Source organism: Sebastes umbrosus, chromosome 3 (assembly GCF_015220745.1).
Source record: "Sebastes umbrosus isolate fSebUmb1 chromosome 3, fSebUmb1.pri, whole genome shotgun sequence".
Lineage (NCBI taxonomy): Eukaryota > Metazoa > Chordata > Actinopteri > Perciformes > Sebastidae > Sebastes > Sebastes umbrosus.
In genome coordinates, this window is record NC_051271.1 from 10,367,781 (window position 1) to 10,390,000 (window position 22,220).

Sequence of the window (22,220 nt, forward strand, 5' to 3'; positions counted from 1 at the left end):
TTAAATTAAATATGGATAAAACAAAATGGAGAGAAAAATAATTTAAAGAAAGAAAAAATATATAAATAAATTAAAAAAAAATAAAAATAAAGAAAGAAAACTTAAAAATAAAAAAAAATAAAAACTTTAAAAAGCCAACATAACTGGGCAAAATCAATATCATGTGACTGTGTACAGTGAGGTGGGGGTGGCTGGCTGTCAGTCTAAACTGCAGATCAAATTAAGGCAAGATTATCAAGAATAAGATGAAATAAAGTAACATAAATATATAGATAGATAGAAGTCAAAGAAAAAAAGCGTGGTAGTCTCTCTGGAGCCATAAGACCCCCCCTCTCACACACACACACACACCTCCCCTCGGTGTGGATGTATGGAAGCACTGCGGCACACTGCGTGTATTTTTGCAGGCTGCATGGCTGCCTGGCTCAGCAGCGTTCAAAGAGAGAGAGAGAGCAGGAAGATAGGAGGAGGAGGAGGAGGAGGGGAATGACTACACCAAGAGAGGAGGAGGAGACAATTTCCTTTCTGTAACACACACAGGCTACAAGATCACACCGGGAAAAAAACGGAGAGGAAAGAAAATTATAGGCGAGAAAGAAAGAGAGAGAGATTGAGAAAGAGAGAGAGGAAGGAAACACCGCAGCCCTCTCTGTGGTTGGTTTTTTTTTTTGGAGAGAGAATCGTCTTTTGCTTTTTTTACGCAGACTTTGCGGACTAACATGGGGGCAAGAGAGAGCTCCTGACGCGGATTGACTTTCAGTGAACCTCTGGTACAAGCTAATAAGACAGGGAGGGGAAAAAAGGCGACAGGGAAGACATGTTGAGGGGATTTTTCTTCTCGTCTTGAGGTTTTGCGGTAGTAGGATGTTGATGTTGCGCTCTTAAAAACACAGCAGCTCCTCGTATAGAGAAAAGAGAAACGAGGGCAAATGGAAATTGGGCGGTAGGTAGGTTTATAAATGCTCAGGAGCCATTGTTTTGATCGGTGCTTATTTAATTGGTTTGTTATGATCTGAAATAACGTTAGGCCTCTTAGGCAGCCCTGCAGTATAGGCTGAATAAATACACGCTCAGCAGCAAACATAGCTGGGAATTAACCAGACAAACGCGTGTGGGGTTTTTTGTGCGCGTTTATTGTGTTTTTGTGGTTAGATTACATTTCTTAAAGAGCCAAATATCAACTCTTCAGGGGGGTCATACAAAAGGCCTAGTAGGGGAATATTTGTGACTATTTTAACCTGCAGAGGAAAAAAAAAAATCATCCACCAGGTTTTGGTTTTTAAGCACAAAAAGGTGCACACGAGTTTTTTTTAGCTTCAAGACAAGGAGGGACAAAAGAAGATTTTTAAATGTTAATGTCGACCGACGTTGCATCCATCATGCTGCCTGTGTCCCGGGGTCTCATGGACCGGGATAGAGAGCTGGAAACCCTGGCCGGGGTGGTGCACCCCAACGCGGCCGGAGCTCCGGCGGTGGTCCGGGGCATGAAGCGAGGAGACCCGGAGCCAGACGGTCAGACAGCGGCCGCTCTGGTGGACTCCACCGGGGCGGAGTGCAAGCGTCCTCGGATCGACGGCTCAGGAGGGATCGGTGAGGTTGGCCAGGTGAGGAGGAGCTCTTTTTGGTCCCAAATGCAAGGTGCAAAGATCTCTTGCATGGTGGCATGATTTAAATCCATTTATATTTACTTATTTTAAATTGTGGTTTTGTAATCTGTACACATGTCGAAGTCACATTGCAGTTGCAGCAGCAGGAAGGCCCCCAGTGGTCTCCACCATATAGACTCTGCTCAGTCCATTTATTTTAATCAATTATTTGTTTTTATTTTGTGATTTATGACTAGAACAATTTGACACACAGTGCTGAGTTGCAAATTAATCTTCAGGTTCCCAGCTTTCAGATGTTGTACACTACTTCTATGTGACATCTACTGTTGACCTGCTATCTCCTCCTAAAGACCCCCAGTACCCCCTAAAAAAAAGACAAAAAATGGGGTCTATGGTAAACAGGGGTGGAGTGGAAAAGGTTAAAATCATTTCTGGCATTATTTCAATACATGCATTTACTTATAAATATCCTGTTGTGGTTTTGTTCACATGTCGAAGTCACATTGCAGTTGCAGCAGCAGGAAGGCCCACCAATGGTCCACCATATAGACTCTGCTCAGTCCATTACCACACTTTCACTATTTATTTTAATCAATTATTTGTTTTTTATTTCTGATTTATGACTGGAACAACTTGACACAGTTGTATCTCAAATTAATCTTCAGGTTCCCAGCTTTCAGATGATGTATACTACTGCTATGTGACATCTACTGTTGACCTGCTATCTCCTCCTTAAGACCCCCTGTACCCCCTAAAAAGAAAGACAAAAAATGGGTCTATGGTAAGGAGGGGTGGAGTTGAAAAGGTTAAAATCATTTCTGGCAATATTTAAAGGAATAGTTCGACATTTTGGGAAGTATTCTTATTTGCTTTCTTGTCAAGAGTTGGATGAGATGATTGATACCACTCTCATTTTTGAAGGATAGATATGAAGCTACAGCAAGGAGACAGTGACAGTGAGGTGACTGTTTTTGTCCAAAATGCAAGGTGCAAAGATCTCTTGCACGGTGGTATTATTTAAATGCATGCATTTACTTATAAATTGTGGTTTGTAATTTGTTCACATGTCGAAGTCACATTGCAGTTGCAGCAGCAGGAAGGCCCACAATAGTCCACCATAGACTCTGCTCAGTCCATTAGCAGCACTGCAGGACATACCAGCACATTTCACAGCTGTAAATGACTCTACATGCTGTTAATTCAGTTTTACAAGAGGGGGTTGCAATAGTAAAGCATGTAATCCATGGTGTTCACTGGGCTGTAGCAGCTATAATATGTGGCATTTCTTGCTGCTATATTGCAGCTCAGGCTTTTACATATAAGGTTTAAGGAGGAATTACAATAATATAATATGAATTAATCAATCCACTTGGTTGTTATATTACAACAGACATCCTGTTCTCTCCAAAACTCCTCCAAAGAACATCCTCTATTATGAATATCAGTGAAGCCCAGACAGGTTCTCAGCTGAGGGGTGGGGGGGAATGTAAACAAACTTGACCTTTTATTATGCAAAGAGAAAAAAAACTCCTGCCATGTGGCATAATGGCGTGGACAGCATTTGGTTTACAATGGAAATTGATGTCAGTGTTTGCTTGTGTGATCTTTGAGGAAGGGGAGCGGACGGGAGGGGGTATTTGAGGTAAACAAAGGCCTCCAGTTTTATTAGGGGGCAATCAGCCCAAACCTAATCAGTCTAATTACTTTGATTCTCAGACCCCCATCCTGCTTTCATCAACATCACTGCTGCAGTTGTTTGGCCTCGCATTATGTGCTTGAATCAGCAAATGTCATAGACTCTCTTAACCTATTTTCTTTCAGTGTCAGTAAAATCAATTTGCAGTTTTTTTTTCATCCCCCTCCTCTGTGACCCCAAAAATGGTGAAATATTTCTTGATAGAGCGTCACAGGAGGGCTGTAGGATGCTCTGGACATCATTATGGTGTATTATGTAGGGTGAAGCACTCTATTGGTAAACGGAAAGCTATTTCTCTGCCATTGAAAGCGCCAGTAATGGAGGTAAAGTGGCCTGTTTGCTCCTGTTTGGAAAACTAAATGGCTGGCTTTACATCGCCATGCTGTCCGTGAGTGCTGACAGACAGGCTTAGGAACGTAATGCACTTAAAAAACAGATGTGAGAGGAAGAGTGTGTGTGTGTGTGTGTGTGTGTGTGTGTGTTTGTGTGTGTGTTTGTGTATGGGGTTGAGAGACGCACAGATCAATAGCTTCAGCCCCTAAAATGTATTGAACGTGAGCTGGCTGGATGGTCCGGAAATGAGAGTGGGAGAGACGCCCCCCTCCCTCCATCCATCCATCCCTCCCCCTCTCTCTCAGTTGGTGCAGGAACAGATTTGCCCTATCACTGGCAGTAAAGAGGCTTTGTTTCCAGCTAATGGGATCACATCTCATACTGGAGGGGGCATTATAACCACACTGATCCTGAGATCCTTATCTAAGGCAGAGGGTTTATACAACACATATGCGCAGACGCACACACAGATGTTGGTACGATCCAGATGAAGATTATTTTCTTAATCAACTAATTAAACTAAACTTGTTATTCAAGCAAAAATACCCCCAAAATATGCTGCCTCCAGCCTCTCAAATATAAAGATTTCCTGTTTTCTCTGTTTTCTTACATTGTAAATTGACTGTGTTTGGGTTTTGGACTGCTGGTTGGACAAAATAAGACATTTGATGACATCACCTTGGACTTTAGGAAATTGTGATAGGCATTATGCACCGTTTACTGAGGTTTTATTTAGGGCTGCAACTAACGATTATTTCCATTGTTGATTAATCTGTTGATTATTTTCCCAGATTAATCGATTCGTTTTTTTGGTCTATAAAATGTCAGAAAATGGTGAGAAATATTGATCAGTGTTTCCCAAAGCCCAAGATGACGTCCTCAAATGTCTTGTTTAGTCCACAACTTAAAGATATTCAGTTTACTGTCATAGAGGAGTAAAGAAACCAGAAATTATTCACATTTAAGAAGCAGGAATCAGAGAATTTTACTTTTAAAAATTACTCAAACAAATCAAATCGATTATCAAAGTAGTTGAGGATGAATTTAATAGTTGTCAACTAATAGATCAATCATTGCAGCTCTACAAAAATATGCTCATCTAAGGCAGAGGGATTATACAACACACGTACAATCCAGATGAAAATTATTTTCATTATCGGCCAATTAAACTAAACTTATTTTTCAAGCGAAAATGACAAAAACATGCAGAGTCCAGCCTCTCAGATATACATATTTACTCTTTTCTCTATTTTATTTAATTGAAAATGTGCGCATATAAGACATTTGACATCACCTTGGGTTTTAGGACATTGTGATTGCATTTTTCACGGATGTTTTATCTAGGGCTGTAACTAATGATTATTTTCTATTTCCTGATTAATCGATTAGTTGTTTGGTCTATAAAATGTCTGAAAATGGTGAAAAATGTTGATCACAGTTTCCCAAAGCCCAAGATGACGTCCTCAAATGTCTTGTTTTGTTCACAACTCAAAGATATTCAGTTAGCTGTCATAGAGGAGTAAAGAAACCAGAAAATATTCACATTTAAGAAGCTGGAATCAGACAATTTAGACATTTCTTTTGTACTCAAACTAATCAAATCGATTATGAAAATAGTTGCCGATTAATCTAATAGTTGACAACTAATCGATCAATCGTTGCAGGTCTGCAAAAAATATGCTTATCTAAGGCAGATGGTTTATACAACACACATGCACAGACACACACACAATCATATGTTGGTACGATCCAGATGATAATTATTTTCATAATCGACTAATTAAACTAAACTACTTTTTCAAGTGAAAATATGCTGTTTCCAGCCTCTCAAATATAAAGATTTCCCATTTTCTCTGTTTTATTTAATTGTAAATTGAATGTGTGTTTTGGGTTCGGACCATATAAGACATTTATTGACATCCCCTTGGGCTTAAGAAAATTAATCGCATTTTTCACTGATGTTTTATTTAGGGCTGTAACGAACGATTATTTCACTGTTGATTAATCTGTTGATTGCTTTCTCGATTAATTGATTAGTTGTTTGGTCTATAAAATGTCGAGAATGGTGAGAAATGTTGATCAGTGTTTCCCAAAGCCCAAGATGACGTCCTCAAGTGTCTTGTTTTGTCCACAACTCAAAGATATTCAGTTAACTGTCATAGAGGAGTAAAGAAACCAGAAAATATTCACATTTTAGAAGCTGGAATCAGAGAATTTTAGTCTTTTTTTCTTAAAAAATTATTCAAACTGATTATCAAAATAGTTGGCAATTAATTTAATTGTTGACAATTTAGAGATTAATCATTGCAGCTCTACCAAAAATATGCTGTTTCCAGCTTCTCAAATATAAAGATGTCCTGTTTTCTGTGTTTTGTTTTAATTGTAAATTGAATATGTGTTTGGGTTCTTGACTGCTGGTCGGACAAAATAAGCCATTTGATGACATCACCTTGGGCTTTAGGAAATTGTGATAGGCATTTTTCACTGTTTACTGATGTTTTATTGATGATTAATCAGGAAGATGTCACCTTGGACTTTGAGAATCTTTGGTGGACATTGTATAGACTAAATGATTAATCAAGATATGAAAGTAATTGTCAGTTGCGATCCTACATTTCTGTTTCATACTTCCAAAAACTACACTGGCTGTCAGTTTGTAAGCTCAGCCATGAGGTTTTTAAATACCAGTCTGTGTATATACAGTAAATTTAATTATTCCCCTAACCCGGTGAAACCATCGATATTTTAGAAGCAAAGTGGTTTGAGTGACGTTCAATTTTCCTACTTTTTAAACTGGAGCACTTGGCTTCCAAAGAAACATCTGTAAAAATGCACACAAGCACTTTCTGTAAAGCTCGTCTTCAGAGGAGGCTAAAGGATGGAAAATATTACAGCAGACAGAATCCTGGCTCTCCTAAAGCACCGTGTCTCCCTTCCTCCATCCTTTTATTTATGTAGAAAAAAACATTTTACTGCCGGCATCACGGCAGGAGTTGACCTCTGACCTGTAACTGCAGCCAACACAGTGGGGTGTGGTTGTGGTAAAGAGCAATCCATTTGTACCACTGCAGCCCAATAATGGGATCTTTCCCATTCGGCCATTGACACTGCTGTTTTTCTCATTAGGGCATGATGTCATCACAATGCGGGGGTGGAAATACTCTGTCGAGTCAAATCTGCAAAGTTTTAGCAGAGCAGCAAGGCACATATAAATCAGTGCCGCGTGCAGTACATGACTGAATGCTCAGCTAACACGAGCAAATGGATCTCGCTGAGTTCATTCAACAGTGTGAGTTCAAATGTTCACGGCTGCTCATAGAAATTAGCTGCTGACCTCCTGCTGCTGACACGGCGCTCATCCAATAGTATGGATTTTAAATGAATATTAAGTTATCGGCTGCGCAGACCACCAGCTAGAGTGCTCCCAATGAAAATAACGAGTCCATTTTACATTCCTGTGCTGCACCGGGGAAGTTTCATAACAACACCCTGCATCTCCAGCCTGAGTCAGGTTTTGGGAATTGTTGAGAGGTTGTCCGCTTTAATATCCATCTGGCGTGCTGCTGAGCAGCTCATGTTTTGTTGTCACTCTGCGTAGGAACCGGGGCTCTCTCTAACCTAATAAGGTCTTGCCAGGGGCGACAGCGTCGGGGACAAATGACTTGATTCGGACATTAATGTAGGTGGATCACCCCTCTGTACTTTTCATCTCAGCCGCGGCACTGAAATAGAAAGAAAACGTCAGCAAGAAAAATGAAATCTTGCTGTGAGTTGAGAGTATTTATTTAGTTTTTGGGCCCCTGTTTTGCTGTGATAAATTGCCAGCAGAGGTCTGTTGACTGAATCATGTTTGAGAGAGATGGTGCTCTGCTCTGCTCTGGGGCAGATTTGATGTCCTTTAAGTGTCGTTATCCTCACATGTCAATTGCAATTGAGTGATTTGTTACTCTTACAGTGTTGATCTTAATGCTGTTTATGAAAGTATATTTATTCATGTCTATTTAGAACTAATGCTTCAGGTTCAGAGTACATTTTTGAGCTCTGATGATCTCTTATCTCACAGTTAGACATATATAATAATATATATTTAGGGTGGGTATTACTGGCTGTTGGTAATTGACTAATTGTTTGAATATTTTTTTCAAGCAAAAATGACAAAAATTAACTTTTTCCAACCTCTCTAATGCAAATATTGCTGCTTTTTTTGACAAACATGATAAGAATATTGAATATATTTGTGTTTGTGGATGTTGATCAGACAAAGAACGTACATTTTTTTGCTGCACGATTTTGAAAAAATATAAAATTTCAACTATTTTGACTGACATTGCAAATGCGATTTGATTTGCAATATTAGAGGGGATGGTCCTTTTTACATCGTTATTCTCATTCCAACGTATTTAAGTGATTATTGTGTGATTTTTGCAGGGATCTGTACCGAACAAAGATCTGTAGAACATGACGTGTAGTCCAGGACATCTCTGCAGCACCACAATATTTAATTTAAAATGGTGTTTTGACACACATTTCCCCTTTAACAAGTACTGAGCCTCCTGCTATTTGAAAATTGCAGTAGGCCATATTGCGATGGAGATAAAATTTTAATTAATTGAAGTCATCATCTTGGGCTCTGTGAAATTGTGATGGACATTTTTCACAATTTTCTGACATTAATTAGGCTAAACAATTAATTGATTAAGCCAAAAAATACTGATTAATAATAATAATAATTGTTAGTAGCAGCCGTACACATAATTCACATAAAAGTGCTTCAGATTATGTAGAAATATGTTAATTATTACATAGTTTAGGTGTTTCAATGCCCTGTGCTAATCAAATTGAATTAATCTCTTCTAAAAATGTTAAAAAAATTAGCAGCAGACAAATGTTTCTACCAAAAATGGACATCAGCGTAAAGTCCAGTATCAGACTCTAGTTCCAGTGGAATGAATTAATCATGATGGGCAATTAAGATGTGCAGTAAATAATTACATGCAAATACTAATCTTCTCAAATCAGATCTGAAATAAATTGGAGGGATAAAAATAACAGTTGTATCTGGAGATGCAGATCAGCGCAGTGGACACCAGTTTGTTGCGTGTGATTCGCTGGCCGATGCTGCTATATGATTATTATTGTGCCAGCGCTGTGAAGCCGGCTTCCAAAACCCACTCTGCCTGCAGCCAACATCCTCCTGAAAAAGCATGTGTAGGTTTACTGTGGAAAGTCGGAGGGATGTGAAGTACATTGAGGGGAAATAAACTTCAGATGATCTGGCCGACTGTTCGGGAGGCTTAGCACATAAGTGCTCTGTGGATGAAATGGATTCACATCCTCCTGAGTGTATGGAGTGCCCTGCTTTGCAGTTAGGTAGGATGACTCTCAGAGCAGTGAAAATGTAGTTCCTCTTCTGAAGAGCAGCAGTCCCAAAAGGCACGATAGGAATAGACACGAGTCTTGTGACTAAATTAGACATCATACACACTCACAAAACAATCACAGACACCTACCACCACCTGTAGTTTTTGGAGAGGAGTAGCAGAGTTCATGTAAGAGGGATTACTGTCGCCTTGTGGAAGGATAGAGTGAAGGAGAAAGTTGGAGGTAACTGAGCTTGAGCAGATTTTATTATTACAGGGCTCTGTTTCCTCCCCCCCTTGAGCTCGCCTTTCCTCCCCCCTCCTCCCCTCTTCGCCATCTGTTGACTTCAAGTCATTTTGTTACTTTCTCCTGATTGCTCACCCGGTATTCCCCTGCAGTCTCTCCTCTCTTGTTTTAGCCGCCCCGCACCCACCCCCCCCAAAACAAAAAAAAACACCGCCGTCATCAGCTGTGCCTCATTTGTCATCACCAACACAAAAAACTTTGAAGCACGATTAATTATCGTACAAAATCTTCTTGCTCCTCATGCACTGCGCTAGTGACTGTGATGTTGAGAGTGAGACTGATACAGCCTCCATGCAGCCATCCCTCTCTCATTCCTCTCAGCTCCTTAAGGAAATGAAGCACATGACTAGTCCGCTCATGTGTGTGAGTCATTGTCTTTGCTGCCTCCCTCCATCTCTTTTCAGTTTTTTTCTTTCCCCCCTTTTTGCTGTTCATTTCCCGTTGTATTTCCAGCTCTGGTTCCTCCCGCAGCCTCTCGTAATATGAATTCCAGATGTTCCCAGATGTGTTCTCCCCCACCCCTTTCACTTCTTTGACGTAGCGTACCGCCCCATTTTGTCTCCTCTTTTTTTTTTGATCCTTTTCAACTCTGTGCCTCCAGTGCGTTGTTTAGAGTTTGGCTTCGCTGTAAAATAAGGTTTATACTTTATTCATGTTATTCAAGCCTCTAAGAGGTGATTCATTATTTAGAGCTTCTGCCTCCCAAAGCCAGTTCACTAAGTACATTTTTGGCTCTGAGATAGACTCACACAAACTGCATTTTTCTAGACGCTTCCTTCTCTCCCCCCTCCTCCCCTTCCCGACCAAGCTTCTTGCGTTTGTGCTTAGTTGTAGCGAAAATGCCCCATGGGGTCCAAAGTTAGATGGCTACAGTATTAATCAGGCGAACTGAAGCTGTAATGCGCGCAGAGCAAAGTGTTCCCCCCGAGGACAGAGCAGATGAGGGACATTGGTTCCAGATGAAAGGAAGATCATGGGGGGGGGGAGGATGGAGAGAGGAGGGAGGAGCCGAGTTGTTTTCTAATCTAGTGATATGAAGCCAGAGACAGGCAAATCTGTTTTCCTCCTTCAAAGCGTGTTGAAATTGCTGCGTAACACTCCCTTTTTAATGGAATACATTAGCATAAAAGCTGGAACACAGTGTTATGAGTACAAATAAAGTGAGTTACAAACTATTTTTGGGAGCAGGGACATGATTTGTGTTTAATATTTGGCTCCCAAACAAAATGAGTTGTTTTCTTAGAGCATCTTGTTAGATTATAATTACTCACCAGATGTTTGATGTATTGGTCCTTTGCTTTTACACAGCATGAACATTGAGAGGAATGTGTCGGAGATTGCATCAGTGCTCATGATGCCATTTCACACCGACGGGCTTCATGCTCGCTGACACTCCTGACCTATTTATGATTTAAGAGCCGTGGTGAGAGCTCGTTCTTTATGCCCCGTCTTTCATCTCCCGCTTGCATGATCTCACTCGCCCCCGTTATCACTTCTTTACAAGCAGACAAAAGATCCGCTGGGTGGAAAACTCCAGAGGAGATGGCAGGAGTGTGTCACCGGGCGAGTTAATTTGATTAGGAGTCAGTAACACCGCAGAACTGTAAAGTCAAATTAAATGTGTGAAAGACTAGAGAACCATGTGAGTGAATGAAACGGCATTCCTGAGTAATAAAAAAAATGACACCAAGCTGCTTTTTGTTTTGCAAATTACTGACCATGCATCCAAAATCTGCTCTCTTCTCTTTCAGAACAACGACCCTTTGACCCTTGGTTACCATGGCTACCCATCTCATAGCCAGGTAAGGACATAATTTAATCGCAAACTCACATGTTTTATGATATTCCATCATCTTTTTTTCTTTCTGATATTTCTTTCCTATTCATAAAGCATTAACATGGCTCAGTGAAGCTCTCTAAACCACAAGGTGGGGGTGTAGATTATAATTTATCAGTCGTGTAGAAGACATGCCTCCACACCCTTCACTCTTCCAGTCCTGCCCTCCCACTACTTTTCTTTCTACTCTCAACAATCAGCAATATTATTAATCATCTTTGAGCTTTTAAATCCGAATTATTTATTCTGTTAGCGCCGTTAAACACGAAGATATTCTAGTTTTTCCTCTCCTCAAACAAACGCTAATACACGCCCATATTGTATATTGTTTGTGTGTGTGCAAGGCTACAATCTGTTTACCCGTGTTTGTATTAGCCTGCTGATTGTGTTATTAGACTGTTCAGTTTATGTGGTTAATCCTTAGATCATCCTTCATTCATCCACTCATCCTCTCATGCTCTGCCCATAATCCCCTCATCCCTCGCTCTCTGTGATGCCCAACAACCTCTGGCCGCTTATCTGCACTAGATCTGTCTTAAGCCTTCACATGTATGTTCTTATTTGCTTCAGTATGAGTTTTTTTTTATTGTACTGTTTAGGAAGCCTGGAAGCCAATTAGTTTTTATCTCACTGTAAGGTGATGAAGCTTTGAAACGTTTCCTCGCTAATTATAATGTTTGAAGAATAAACCTAAAAGCTGAAGTGTTACCTTGTGCGAGCAATCTCTTGCTGGGATGTAGTCAAAGGCTACTTGAGGGACTACTCAGAGGTGTAAACCGGCTTCTGACCAGGAAAAAAAAAAAGACAGAGAAGGAAGAAAAACAATGCCGGGGCAGCGGAGGCTCCCACAACACTGAGGTGCTAAACTGTCAACAGCAGTGTGAGAATGATGTGATCAAAGGCTCCTGAAAGGAAGAGCCTGGAGAGCAGCAGGAGCTGTTGTGTGAAGAGAGGGACGAGCCCTTGTCAGACATGCAATATCAAACTTTCCTGTCTTTTTCTCTGTTAAAGTAATGTTTCGGGGGCTTTTTTAGGTGATCGTTCAGTAATTGCTGTATTCAAATGTGACAGGACAAGAAAGGCTTGTGTGATATTTGTCACCTGGAGAGTGAGAGGTAGTGGTGGAATTGCATGAAAACAGCGATGAGTTGCAAGAATAAAAGGATCTTAAGGATGATGAGTGGGCTCTGCATCAGTGATAGACGTTTAAACCAGTGGGCAACTTCTGGGTCTGAAAAGTGAAGCCAATGCTGAAGTGCCTTAAACTTGTATTCTTTCTAATAGCCAGCAGGGGGCGACTCCTCTGGTTGCAAAATTAAGTCTGATTGTATAGAAGTCTATGAGAAAATGAGCCTACTTCTCACTTGATTTATTACCTCAGGAAACATTGTAAACATGAGTTTATGTTCTCAATCGCTAGTTTCAAGTCTTCTTCAATACAGCGTGATGTTCATTTAGTTAATTACGGTCCCATTTAGAGTCAAATAGTCCATAAAGCAGGATATGCTTTAGGGCGTAGCTACCTTGTGATTGACAGGTCGCTACCACGGCGTTGTCCGGTCTGGGAGTTGTCTTACATCTTTAACCCTTTCACAGTGTGTTTTCAGTTCATGAAAGTTAATTGTAACATTTTGGTTGCCAAGGAAATGTCTTTTTCAGCGTTTGGTTGTACTTAGCTCAACCCTCTCGTGTCAATTCTGGTTGCACAAAACCAAGATGGCGACGGCCAAAATGGCAAACTCAAGGCTTCAAAATGTCAGTCCACAAACCAATGGGTGACATCACATGACTACATCCACTTCTTGTGTACACGTTAACCATGGCTATACAGGTTATAGTCATGGTTAAAACTTGTGTCACCACTGAAGCCTAGTTAAAGACCATCACGAGCATGAAGGACATTGACATTTATTATCTATATTCTATAATTTGCTCTCTAGTAGTTATAGTAGCTGTCATTGTTACTGGTGGAGTCCGCCTTTCCCGTGCAAGATTTAAATTACCTACCCACGCACATGGGATTCACAGGAAACAATGCATGCATCTGATGGATGTCGTGCTGAAGACAAATACTGTATGTGTGTATGAGTTCAGTATTACCATGTTGGAGGACATCGTTGACTGTCTTTTTAAAAAAATAATATGACATGATGAATCCTCACACTCGTTCCATTCTGTTGCATTTCTGATCGAGTAGCTGCTCAAGGCGTGTTTTCCTGTCCCCAGTGGTCGATACACGTGTCATTAAATGTGTCTGAGAAAGATATCTGTCTCTTTAGCTGCTAAATGCTCCACCAGCTAGTCGCTAACTTTGTCTGTCTGCGGTTTGGTGCTGTTTTTCATTTAAAACAGCTGTCTTATTCTGCTGGAAATGAGGTTGATAGTAGGGCTGCACAATTAAATAAAATGTTATCGAAATCGCACTATGGCCTTTTGCAATTTTCAAATCGCAGGATGAGGAGGAAATCGCAATATTTGTTAAAGGGGAAATATGTGTTAAAATACCATTTTAAATTAAATATTGTCATGATGCAGAGATGTCCTGGCCTACACATCATATGCAGACTTAAGAAAACATCTTTGTTTGATACTGATCCCCGCAAAAATCACACCACAATCATTTAAAAACGTTTTTCAGTTAAAATGAGAATACTGAATTATATGCTCTATCATATCATATCGTAATTGCAATATCAGTCAAATTTTTTAATATTTTTTCAAAATCCTGCAGCCCTAGTTAAAAGGACTCGGAGCAGTGAGAGTGCACCAAAAGAGTAAAAATGCAGGCTGTAAAACCAAAACAATGAGCTGAAAGATGCTAAAATATGGCCAAAATATTGATATCATGATTATTTGTCATGATTATTCACTAATTTTAGCGACAACATATTTTTATTGCACTTTCACATTAAAATAAACAGAGCACTGCTTCCACTTCCATGCTGTGCTACATTCCTGCTAATGTACAAATTAGGGCTGCACGATGTTGGAAAAAACTGACATTGCAATATAATTTTTATGCTATAAGTATATATATTGCAATATGAAAAAAATACAGGAATATTCATGTTACCCCTTTGTTAGCTTCATTTTAAAGTTAAATGCTTCAATCTGATGCACTTCAAGAGCAAAATCAGCAACAATAAGATCTAGACAGTTTAATGCTCTTAATTTAATCATCAACACATTGGTTGTATCGATAATATCTATACCCAAAAGTGAAGCCAAAACATCAAGCTGTTAGTTTAGGAAGCCCTTGATTTGATATGCTGCAGCGTTTTCTATGAGCAGAACATGCATTTTAAACGTCAGTATCGCAGGCGATCATATTCATTTAATTGTGGGAAGCCAAAATTGTGATCGCGATTAAATATTCGATTAATTGTGCAGCCCTATGCAGACGTGACTTTTGCAGAAAAGACGTGAGACAAACATGTAAATTGCCAGCACATTTATGTAACAAGGTGCATCTCTGAAAGGGGCTAGAGAGAGAGAAAGAGGAGAGAGAGAGGGAGAGGAGAGTCTTTACTTCCTCTCCCAGTGGTGCCAGCAGCCCCAGTTAACTCACCTACATGGAGAAAGAGAACAGAAGAAGAGAGAGAGAGATAGAGAGAGAGGAGAGGGAGGGACTGCGACATGAGAGGGAAGCAGAGGGGAGGGGAAAGTTTGCAGGTGTGACAGAGGCAGAGAAGTAGGAGGGGGGAGGCGTCAAGCTATCTGGGTGAGAGAGGAGGACTGGAGACGAGGCAGAAGAGATGAGCCGGCAAGGGCACAGCAGCAAAACAGAAGGCTGGGGGTAGAGGGAAAGGAAGGAGCGAGTGGGAGAGAGGGAAAGAAAAGAGTGAGTGGGAGACAGAGACACAGAGACAGAGAGAGAGAGAGAGATAGAGAGAGAGGGGGAAGGAAAAGAAAGAAAGCAAGCGAGGGAGAGTGACAGGGACAGAGGCCAGCAGAGGAGGAGGAGGAGGAGGAGGGAGAGGAGGTGGGGAGGACGGAGGGGGGGATTGGCATGGCAGACAGAGCGAGCGGGGGCAGAGAGAGGGAGATTTTGAATCTGTGAGACAGACAAGAGAGACTGAGCTGGTGAAGTGACACAGGCTCGGAGAGGGAGAGGAAAGCGAGGCAGCGTGAGAAGAGGAACGGAGAGAGAGGAGAGAGGAGCGACGACAGTTTGAGTTGTTGCACAGAATACGATGATGGGACTGTACTATCCTTCCGTGTTGTCGGTGAGTGTTTATCTCCATCTTTCTCGCATCCTCTTGTGTACGCCGTACATCTCTTTTGGCTCCACTGTACATGCAACGGCATCGGAGCGGGCGGGCACTGTCATTGAGCATGAAATGTTAATTAACCACTAACAGATGAGGACTCTTCTTGACCCCCTTTTGCTGGAGTGGTCCAGTCAGGGCATTTCAGACTCTCGTTAGTTGCTATGAGGGATATAAACAGTGAAACCAGCGTAGTAGGCGTAGATGACAGCGAGAGATACAGGCTTGGAGATTGTATCGCTATACAATTATGATTCGCTATGGCGAAACGCACGAGCGGTGATGTATTATTGTACGCCGTTGTTGTGGCATCTGTTCTCATGCCCAGAGCTAGAAGCGCATGCAATCTGAACATCAAGAGCTGCCACTGCCAGAAAACCCGTGCTCTGCCATGTATTATGTATTGCTCAGAAGATACATACAGTACTGCACGCTAGTCTGTACAGCTGGATGTTACTGCAGTAAACTCTTTAGACATTTCTGAGTGGAAACAGCGAAGGGAGTAGGGGGAGGAGAGGTACGTAAAAAAGTCTTTCTTCTTTATTGCCTCTGCAGCTGTCTCTGTACATCGCTCAAGCCCTGTGAGCGAAAGGGACAGGTGTCCCCAGAACAGTTGTCTCTGTCTTCTTACTCTCTTTTCTTTCTCCTCCTCCTCCCTCCTCCCTTCTGCATCTCTTCTACTCAGCTAACAACACCTCCTCACTGTAATTTCTGTGTCACACATTTCACAAACGCACAGAAGCCGAAGCACACAGTGGGCTGCAAAGTTGGTGCGCGAAGTGTCTCGTTCATATCATTACATTTCATTCGGTGAGTCAGGCTCTCTGTGTCTGTGTGTGTGTGTTTGTGTGTGTGTGTGTGTGTGTGTGTGTGTGTGTGTGTGTGTTTCTCCCTGCCTTTGCTTTGCGTGTGTGTTTCTCTTTCAGCTGTACCTTGGATTCCTGCTCTCTTTACTGTTTGACCTCTTTTCTCCCTCCTCTATTGCTCTCCCTGGGGCCCTGGCAGCTGTTATCTCAATGTTTTCCTCTAAGAGCCCCTGGAAGAGGGGGATGGGGTTTGGGAAAAGAGTGAGAGAATGGGAGCGGGAGAATAGAAAATTGATTTTTAAGGTGATGGGACACCCTCGGGCAGTTGCCAGGGAAGCCCGTGGATGAGGAAACTGAAATTATGCAGAGACGGACAAATGAGAGGAGTTGAAAGAGATGGAGAGAGCAACGATATTAGGTCAACTGGAGAGAGCTGGTTCGCTCTGTGACGCAATTTCAGACTGTAGAGCTGACTTTGCAGTTACGTGTGTGTGTGTGTGTCTGAGTGTGTGTGTGTGTGTGTGCATGTGTTCAGAGATCTGATTTATTAGCTCTTTTATAGTGTTGCTGTATGCTAATATTTTTTGGCCCTTGCTGCAAGAGAGTTGTTCAAAAAGACTGAAATATTTTCAAGCCCCACCTAAGCGTGTGCCCTAAGGCAAGGGAGAGACTCCTACCTGCTGCAAAACTACACACACACCCACACACATACACACACCCACACACACACACACACACACACACACACACACACACACACACACATTGCCACGCTTTCACTGTAAACGGGTCATGAGGTTTCAACCCCCCCTCTTCACCCAGCCTCCTCCACCTCCCACCCTCCACAAATCTTGTTATTGATTCTTTGCAGGGTTAACAATGATGGTCGGTAAATGATCCCAATGAGCCGTGTTGCCGTGGCAACTTGCATGAGTCATTCATTTTGTGCGGATTGTTAAATGGTTCGAGGAGTGAGGAAAATGTCGACGGGAGAGCCATGTGAGGTAAACACCTTTTGCACTATGCTTCTAAATCAAAAAAAAACATAGAGAGATGGTTATGAAATTGCCCAAACCTGGAGTTGCTGTAGCGGTTATGCCTCTTTAGCAGCTATTTGCATCTCTAATGGCTCTAAAAGCGCTCGCTGGGAGGCGTCTCCGTTGAATTCAAAAGAAGCTGCTTTTGAAATGGATAGGGGTTACCCTCGCTGACTCTTTGGATGGTGCGGTTGACAGTGACAACACCGTTCTACGACTGGCTTGTGTACATTTTCAAACCACACTCGACAACTAGATGAGTGCTTTATTGTCACAGAGCCCTACTTGAGCCCTAAACAAGACTAACTCGTTTCATGGTCATACCTAATGTATTGAAAGAGAGCATGTCCATGTTGGGTAAATATGCGTCTGTGTGCGAGTTTGTGTGCTCACCTGCACACGTGTTTGTTTGGTATGGCGTGTGGCTTTTAATGAGGAATACATGTGGACAAATAATGTCATCATCTTTTTTGTTGTTGAGTGTTTACCTTTAATAAAACGCTGCAGTGGAGCCGAGCGGACCCGTTGACACAGCTTGTGGAGGGATGACAGGGACATTCGGTGATCATGCGTGCACATGTATGTTGAAGGGGGGTCCTCCCAGAAATGATGGAAGGGGGGGGTCGTACATGAAGCCCTACAAGGAGAAGGATGGGGGTTGTACTGGGAGGGGTTTGTTTGACAAGCAGACATGTTACCCTATAAGGAGATGGAGAAGAGTGTGGGAGGAGGAGCCCGGGCGTCGCTGATATCTTGTTGCTATGAAGCAAATGGGCTTGATTGACATGCGTGGGGGCGGGACGTATATGCAAGGGTCCCGTCTGGATTTTATGAAGCGTAAAGAAGCGAAGCGCACAGCAGAGAGAGTGGGAGGAAAGGGAGAACAGCAGCAAGAGGAGCGCAGAAGAAGAAGAGCAAGAGGGGGAGGAGGAGGGGTTGACGTGGGATGGAATAATTTAACAAGAGGGTGTCTCCTGGCTCATCGGTATGCCGCAGACACGCTGTAAACGTTTCTCCAGCTGTTTGCAGCTCGGGTAGCATCGGCGCGGAGTCAGGAGCCAAGATCTGAGCTGAACACAACTTCCCCCGTTTAATACGATTATTGAGCCAAAATGTGAGCTGCTGCTAACAGCATGAATCACATTTTCCAGCGTCAAGTTTGTTGAATTAGGCTATAGACTAATGGCTGGAGGCCCAAGGAAGTAAGATACTGAAATGTCATTATTCATGTGAAATGACCCAGTGTTGCCCTAGTTAGCTCTTAGCCATGTTCCTCTCCTCCTTCTCCTCCTTCTCCTCCTCCTCCTCCTCGTCTCCTCCTGTAGCGTAGTGAGACCGCTGCAGACGAGCACATTTTATAACATGTCTCCTCAGACACACTTGCTGCTGCTAACTGACCCGAAAGTAAGCCAGCTACAGCTACCGCTCTGAGTCACTGGCTTTGCCTGGCCAACGCATACACTTACACAACCCTTAATGCCTTAACGCCCCAACGCCAGGGGAGCGGAAGCACAAACGTGCACACGCACACGCTGATATGCACACGACATGTACACAAACAAAACGTACACAAACCTGAGTGCTGGCACAAATGCGTACAACAAGGTACAGTTTGTCTGTCTACAGGGCAGCACTTTTCTTCAATTTGACCAGGAATGCCCTCTCCCTCGTTGTCTTCCTCCACTTATCCTGCTATCTATGTGCATTTATTCAGCAGATGCTTTCATCCTGATGCCAAGCACAAAGGCCACTCGCAGTCAGCAAAAGGCCCATAACTTGACGTTTTGAGATAGCGGATAAAAACAAGCAGGCACACACTATTTTTGTAGATAGCGGGATGTTGACACAGTGTATCAGGTAGAGAGAGCGCTGCGGAGATGCGGCTAAAATGGATCTCCTCTGAAAAGGCCAATCGTCGAACACAAATACAAGGTTGTTTTTGGCTCGTATTCCCGCTTCTATTTTGGTCTGGCAGAAGGAACAGCAACAGCCGGGGTTGTCCATTCCCCTGCTAGGCTGTAGTCTGTTTCTGTGCATAAGCAACAACAATGAGGAGGCTGTTATGATTGATATGGATATAATCTGTTAGCGGTGGTATAGACTGTGGAAATATTATATAGTGTCGCAGCCAAGATATCAAAACCCTCATGTCCAAAGTGTGCAGTATTAAAAATTCAAGTCATTATCATTCTTTCTGAGTTCCATCACAACTTGTCAAGTCCGAGGCTGACTCATCAGTAGATGAGTGAGTTGTGTCATGAGTCATCAATGTTGGGACTCGAGTACGACAACACTGGAGCCATGATGGAACATTTTAATGCAGAGTAGGAGGGTAGTTTTCCCAACAAATTTGACAAAAGGTAGAATGTTTTTTGCTCTTTCTTTCTGTTTTGTAGTCGACTATTTTCTCAGCACCAACCATTATAGCCGAGGGATCCCTGAGTGAATTTTCCTCAAATGTTTTCCTTCCTCCATTTTTGCTCATTGTTCAACTTCCAGACGTATTGTTCTATGGAGGGCAACTCATTTTGCAGCAAGTAGCACACATAATACACACAATAGCTTCAGATTTTAAACGAGACTCAGCGTCTACAGTGGGGCTTCTCAATCCGGACCCAGCCCACACCTCGGGTTATGAATACGATACGTTATGAAGTGTAACATTTTCTATTTTGAAATACATTTTACAATACAAATTGTTAGTGATGTTGAATATGCAGTGTAGCTGGAGGTCATTCACAGCGATCTTGTCATCAGATGAATGGGGTTTTAACGTGGCTTATTTCCCTATTGTTGACATCATTGTCATGGCGACGTTAACTGCTGGAAAGTGTTGTTGTTGCTGCCGAGTTCACACATTAACGTTACATCGGAGAATTCGCGATCAGCTACTAAATCGCAGAAACTATACAGACTATATCTTGTTTTCTCTGGTACATGATATCTACAACTAGTGTCATATAACTGTCTGAGCCGTGTCTGCCTCGGTTTCATGCTGACCCAATCGCAAGTGATAGGACATTAATTAATTGCGACAACGAGTAGCCTAGCGGGTCTTAAAGGCACTGTATGTAAGTTTTTACACATATGTGCAAAGTGTTTTTTAATTGTTTGTTTTGTTGCCAGTGTGTGAACAGGTTGTAACCTTACCTAAAAAGTGAGACTTTCTGGGTTTCCTCTAACAGCCTGCTAGACTGCTTTTAATGTGAAGAATGCGGGCAGGTTTTTCTGGAAAAATCCAACGGATGTGACGTCATGCACGCCCGTGAGTGCCTTTACTTTCTTAAGCTCTGCTACAGGGCTAACAGTGTGCAACAATAGCTAACATTCAGTTAGAAATGGAGTCCACTAACGCCAACAAACGAGCACGATCAACAGGACGCTGACTGTCATTGACTTAACAGCCACTGGTGTCACTGTTAACAAGCCATTTCTTATTCTTACATAGAGCCCCTTTAAGTGAATTGTTTAAATGTTATTTTGTTATCGCCAATCGTTCTGGACCTCTGACCTTGAATAAAAATCATATGCTGACTTTTGAGTAATAAGTTTGAGAACCCCTGATCTACAGTAATGCTAGTGCTTGTGTGAGGCTGTCCTTACGCTGCAGGCTCACCAAAGATGCTACAATTCAACCTGAGGGGGGTATGAATGTGTGTACCAAATGTCATCAGAATTCATCTAATAGTTGTGAAGATATTTCAATCTGCAGTGGTGGACAGGCCAACAATGCCCCCCATAGAGCTGCTACTGTACCCAATGCCAAATTCACACCAGGCAGCGGTGAGGTGTAGCTCGCTGCAATAATTACGTTATTGCTGTTGCCGGGAGGCATATTCATGTGTTTCAGGCGGGAAGAAATTCTTTGTAACATAGGTCAACATGTTACAGGAGACACAGGATCTGCTGCGGGTACTCTCTGGCAACAATTCGCCGCTAAAAGTTAAACTCTTCCCAACTTTTGTTTGGTCGCACTGCAGAATCAAACGGCCGCAGCTCGCTGAGCTCAGGACATTGCAAGGCAGCCTGCCGTAGGCCGCACTTGGCCGCTGCTCTGGTGTGAATTCGGCATAAAAGGTTTTATTTTAAGTTGTTTGCTATCATTTTGCAGCACTGAGGTAAAACTTTCTGAACTATACATGTAGGCATAGTCTCAGTTATCGTCCCCTTTCACCACTTGACCCAACCTGGGTGATCAACTTTCCCTTTCTAGCACGACACAGGAGCGGGTCTAGTTTCCCTATTTCTGCTTGTCATCCAGGTTAGCTCTTACTTGGTGACCCAGAACGACTTGCTCCGCCCGCTATCATTTTTACCTCCGCGAAATGCAGTTCATCTAGGATGGGCTGATGCAAGGCGAAGCCAACCAGTGTATCATTTAGCACATAATGTATTTTGTCTCCTGCAGTTAAACTGACTAATGTTCCTCATCTCTGCCCTCCTTTTCTGTCTCTCTCAAATATAATGAATTCAGGATGTCTCATCAGAGGATTTCAGCTCATGTTCACATTATTACCATCAGTGATGTAACAGTGATACAGACAGAAAAATTCTCCACATATTAACACTTTTTGCGATCTATTTTTAAGCTTTTATTCATTAATCAGAGCACAGAATTATACAGAAAACACATTAGAAAGATGGATGGATGTATGGGAACGCCTTGAAATCAGTATCCTCCCAATACAGTGCTATTAAATGAAAGTTCTTTATGCAGAAAACTTAGGAAGAGACTGAGATTTTGTAGACCTAGATGTATATTTACTTACATATTGATATTATATAATCAAAACATCCACAGGGCATAATGACTGCAACAGTCTGTGCAAATAATGAGAAAACATTCTCTGAAAACCAAGGTAAGACCGTCGTGCTGCTTCATGAAACTGAGGCAGGACAGGAAGGCAAGGATGTGAAGGATGTTATCACTTATCAAAATCTTAATTTGGGTGCTTGTGGACAAGATTGG

At 42.2% G+C, this 22,220-nt stretch overlaps 1 protein-coding gene across 8 annotated transcripts in view; it reads left to right on the plus strand.

Annotated features, from left to right (window-relative positions):
* Positions 1-451: 451 nt before the first annotated feature.
* Positions 452-22,220, plus strand: part of rbfox2 (RNA binding fox-1 homolog 2) — a 42,646-nt gene continuing 20,877 nt past the window's right edge. For 2 of the 8 annotated variants that reach the window (XR_005206396.1, XR_005206395.1), the window contains exons 1-2: positions 452-1,604; positions 11,055-11,105. Coding sequence is in view for 6 of the 8 variants with exons in the window: in XM_037765704.1 (XP_037621632.1) it covers positions 1,350-1,604; positions 11,055-11,105 (306 nt within the window). In the remaining 2 variants the exon portion in view is untranslated. Of the gene's footprint in view, positions 1,605-11,054; positions 11,106-15,134; positions 15,367-17,101; positions 17,219-22,220 lie in introns of those variants that run through there. The other 6 variants (XM_037765701.1, XM_037765705.1, XM_037765704.1 and 3 more) reach the window with 5 other exon arrangements.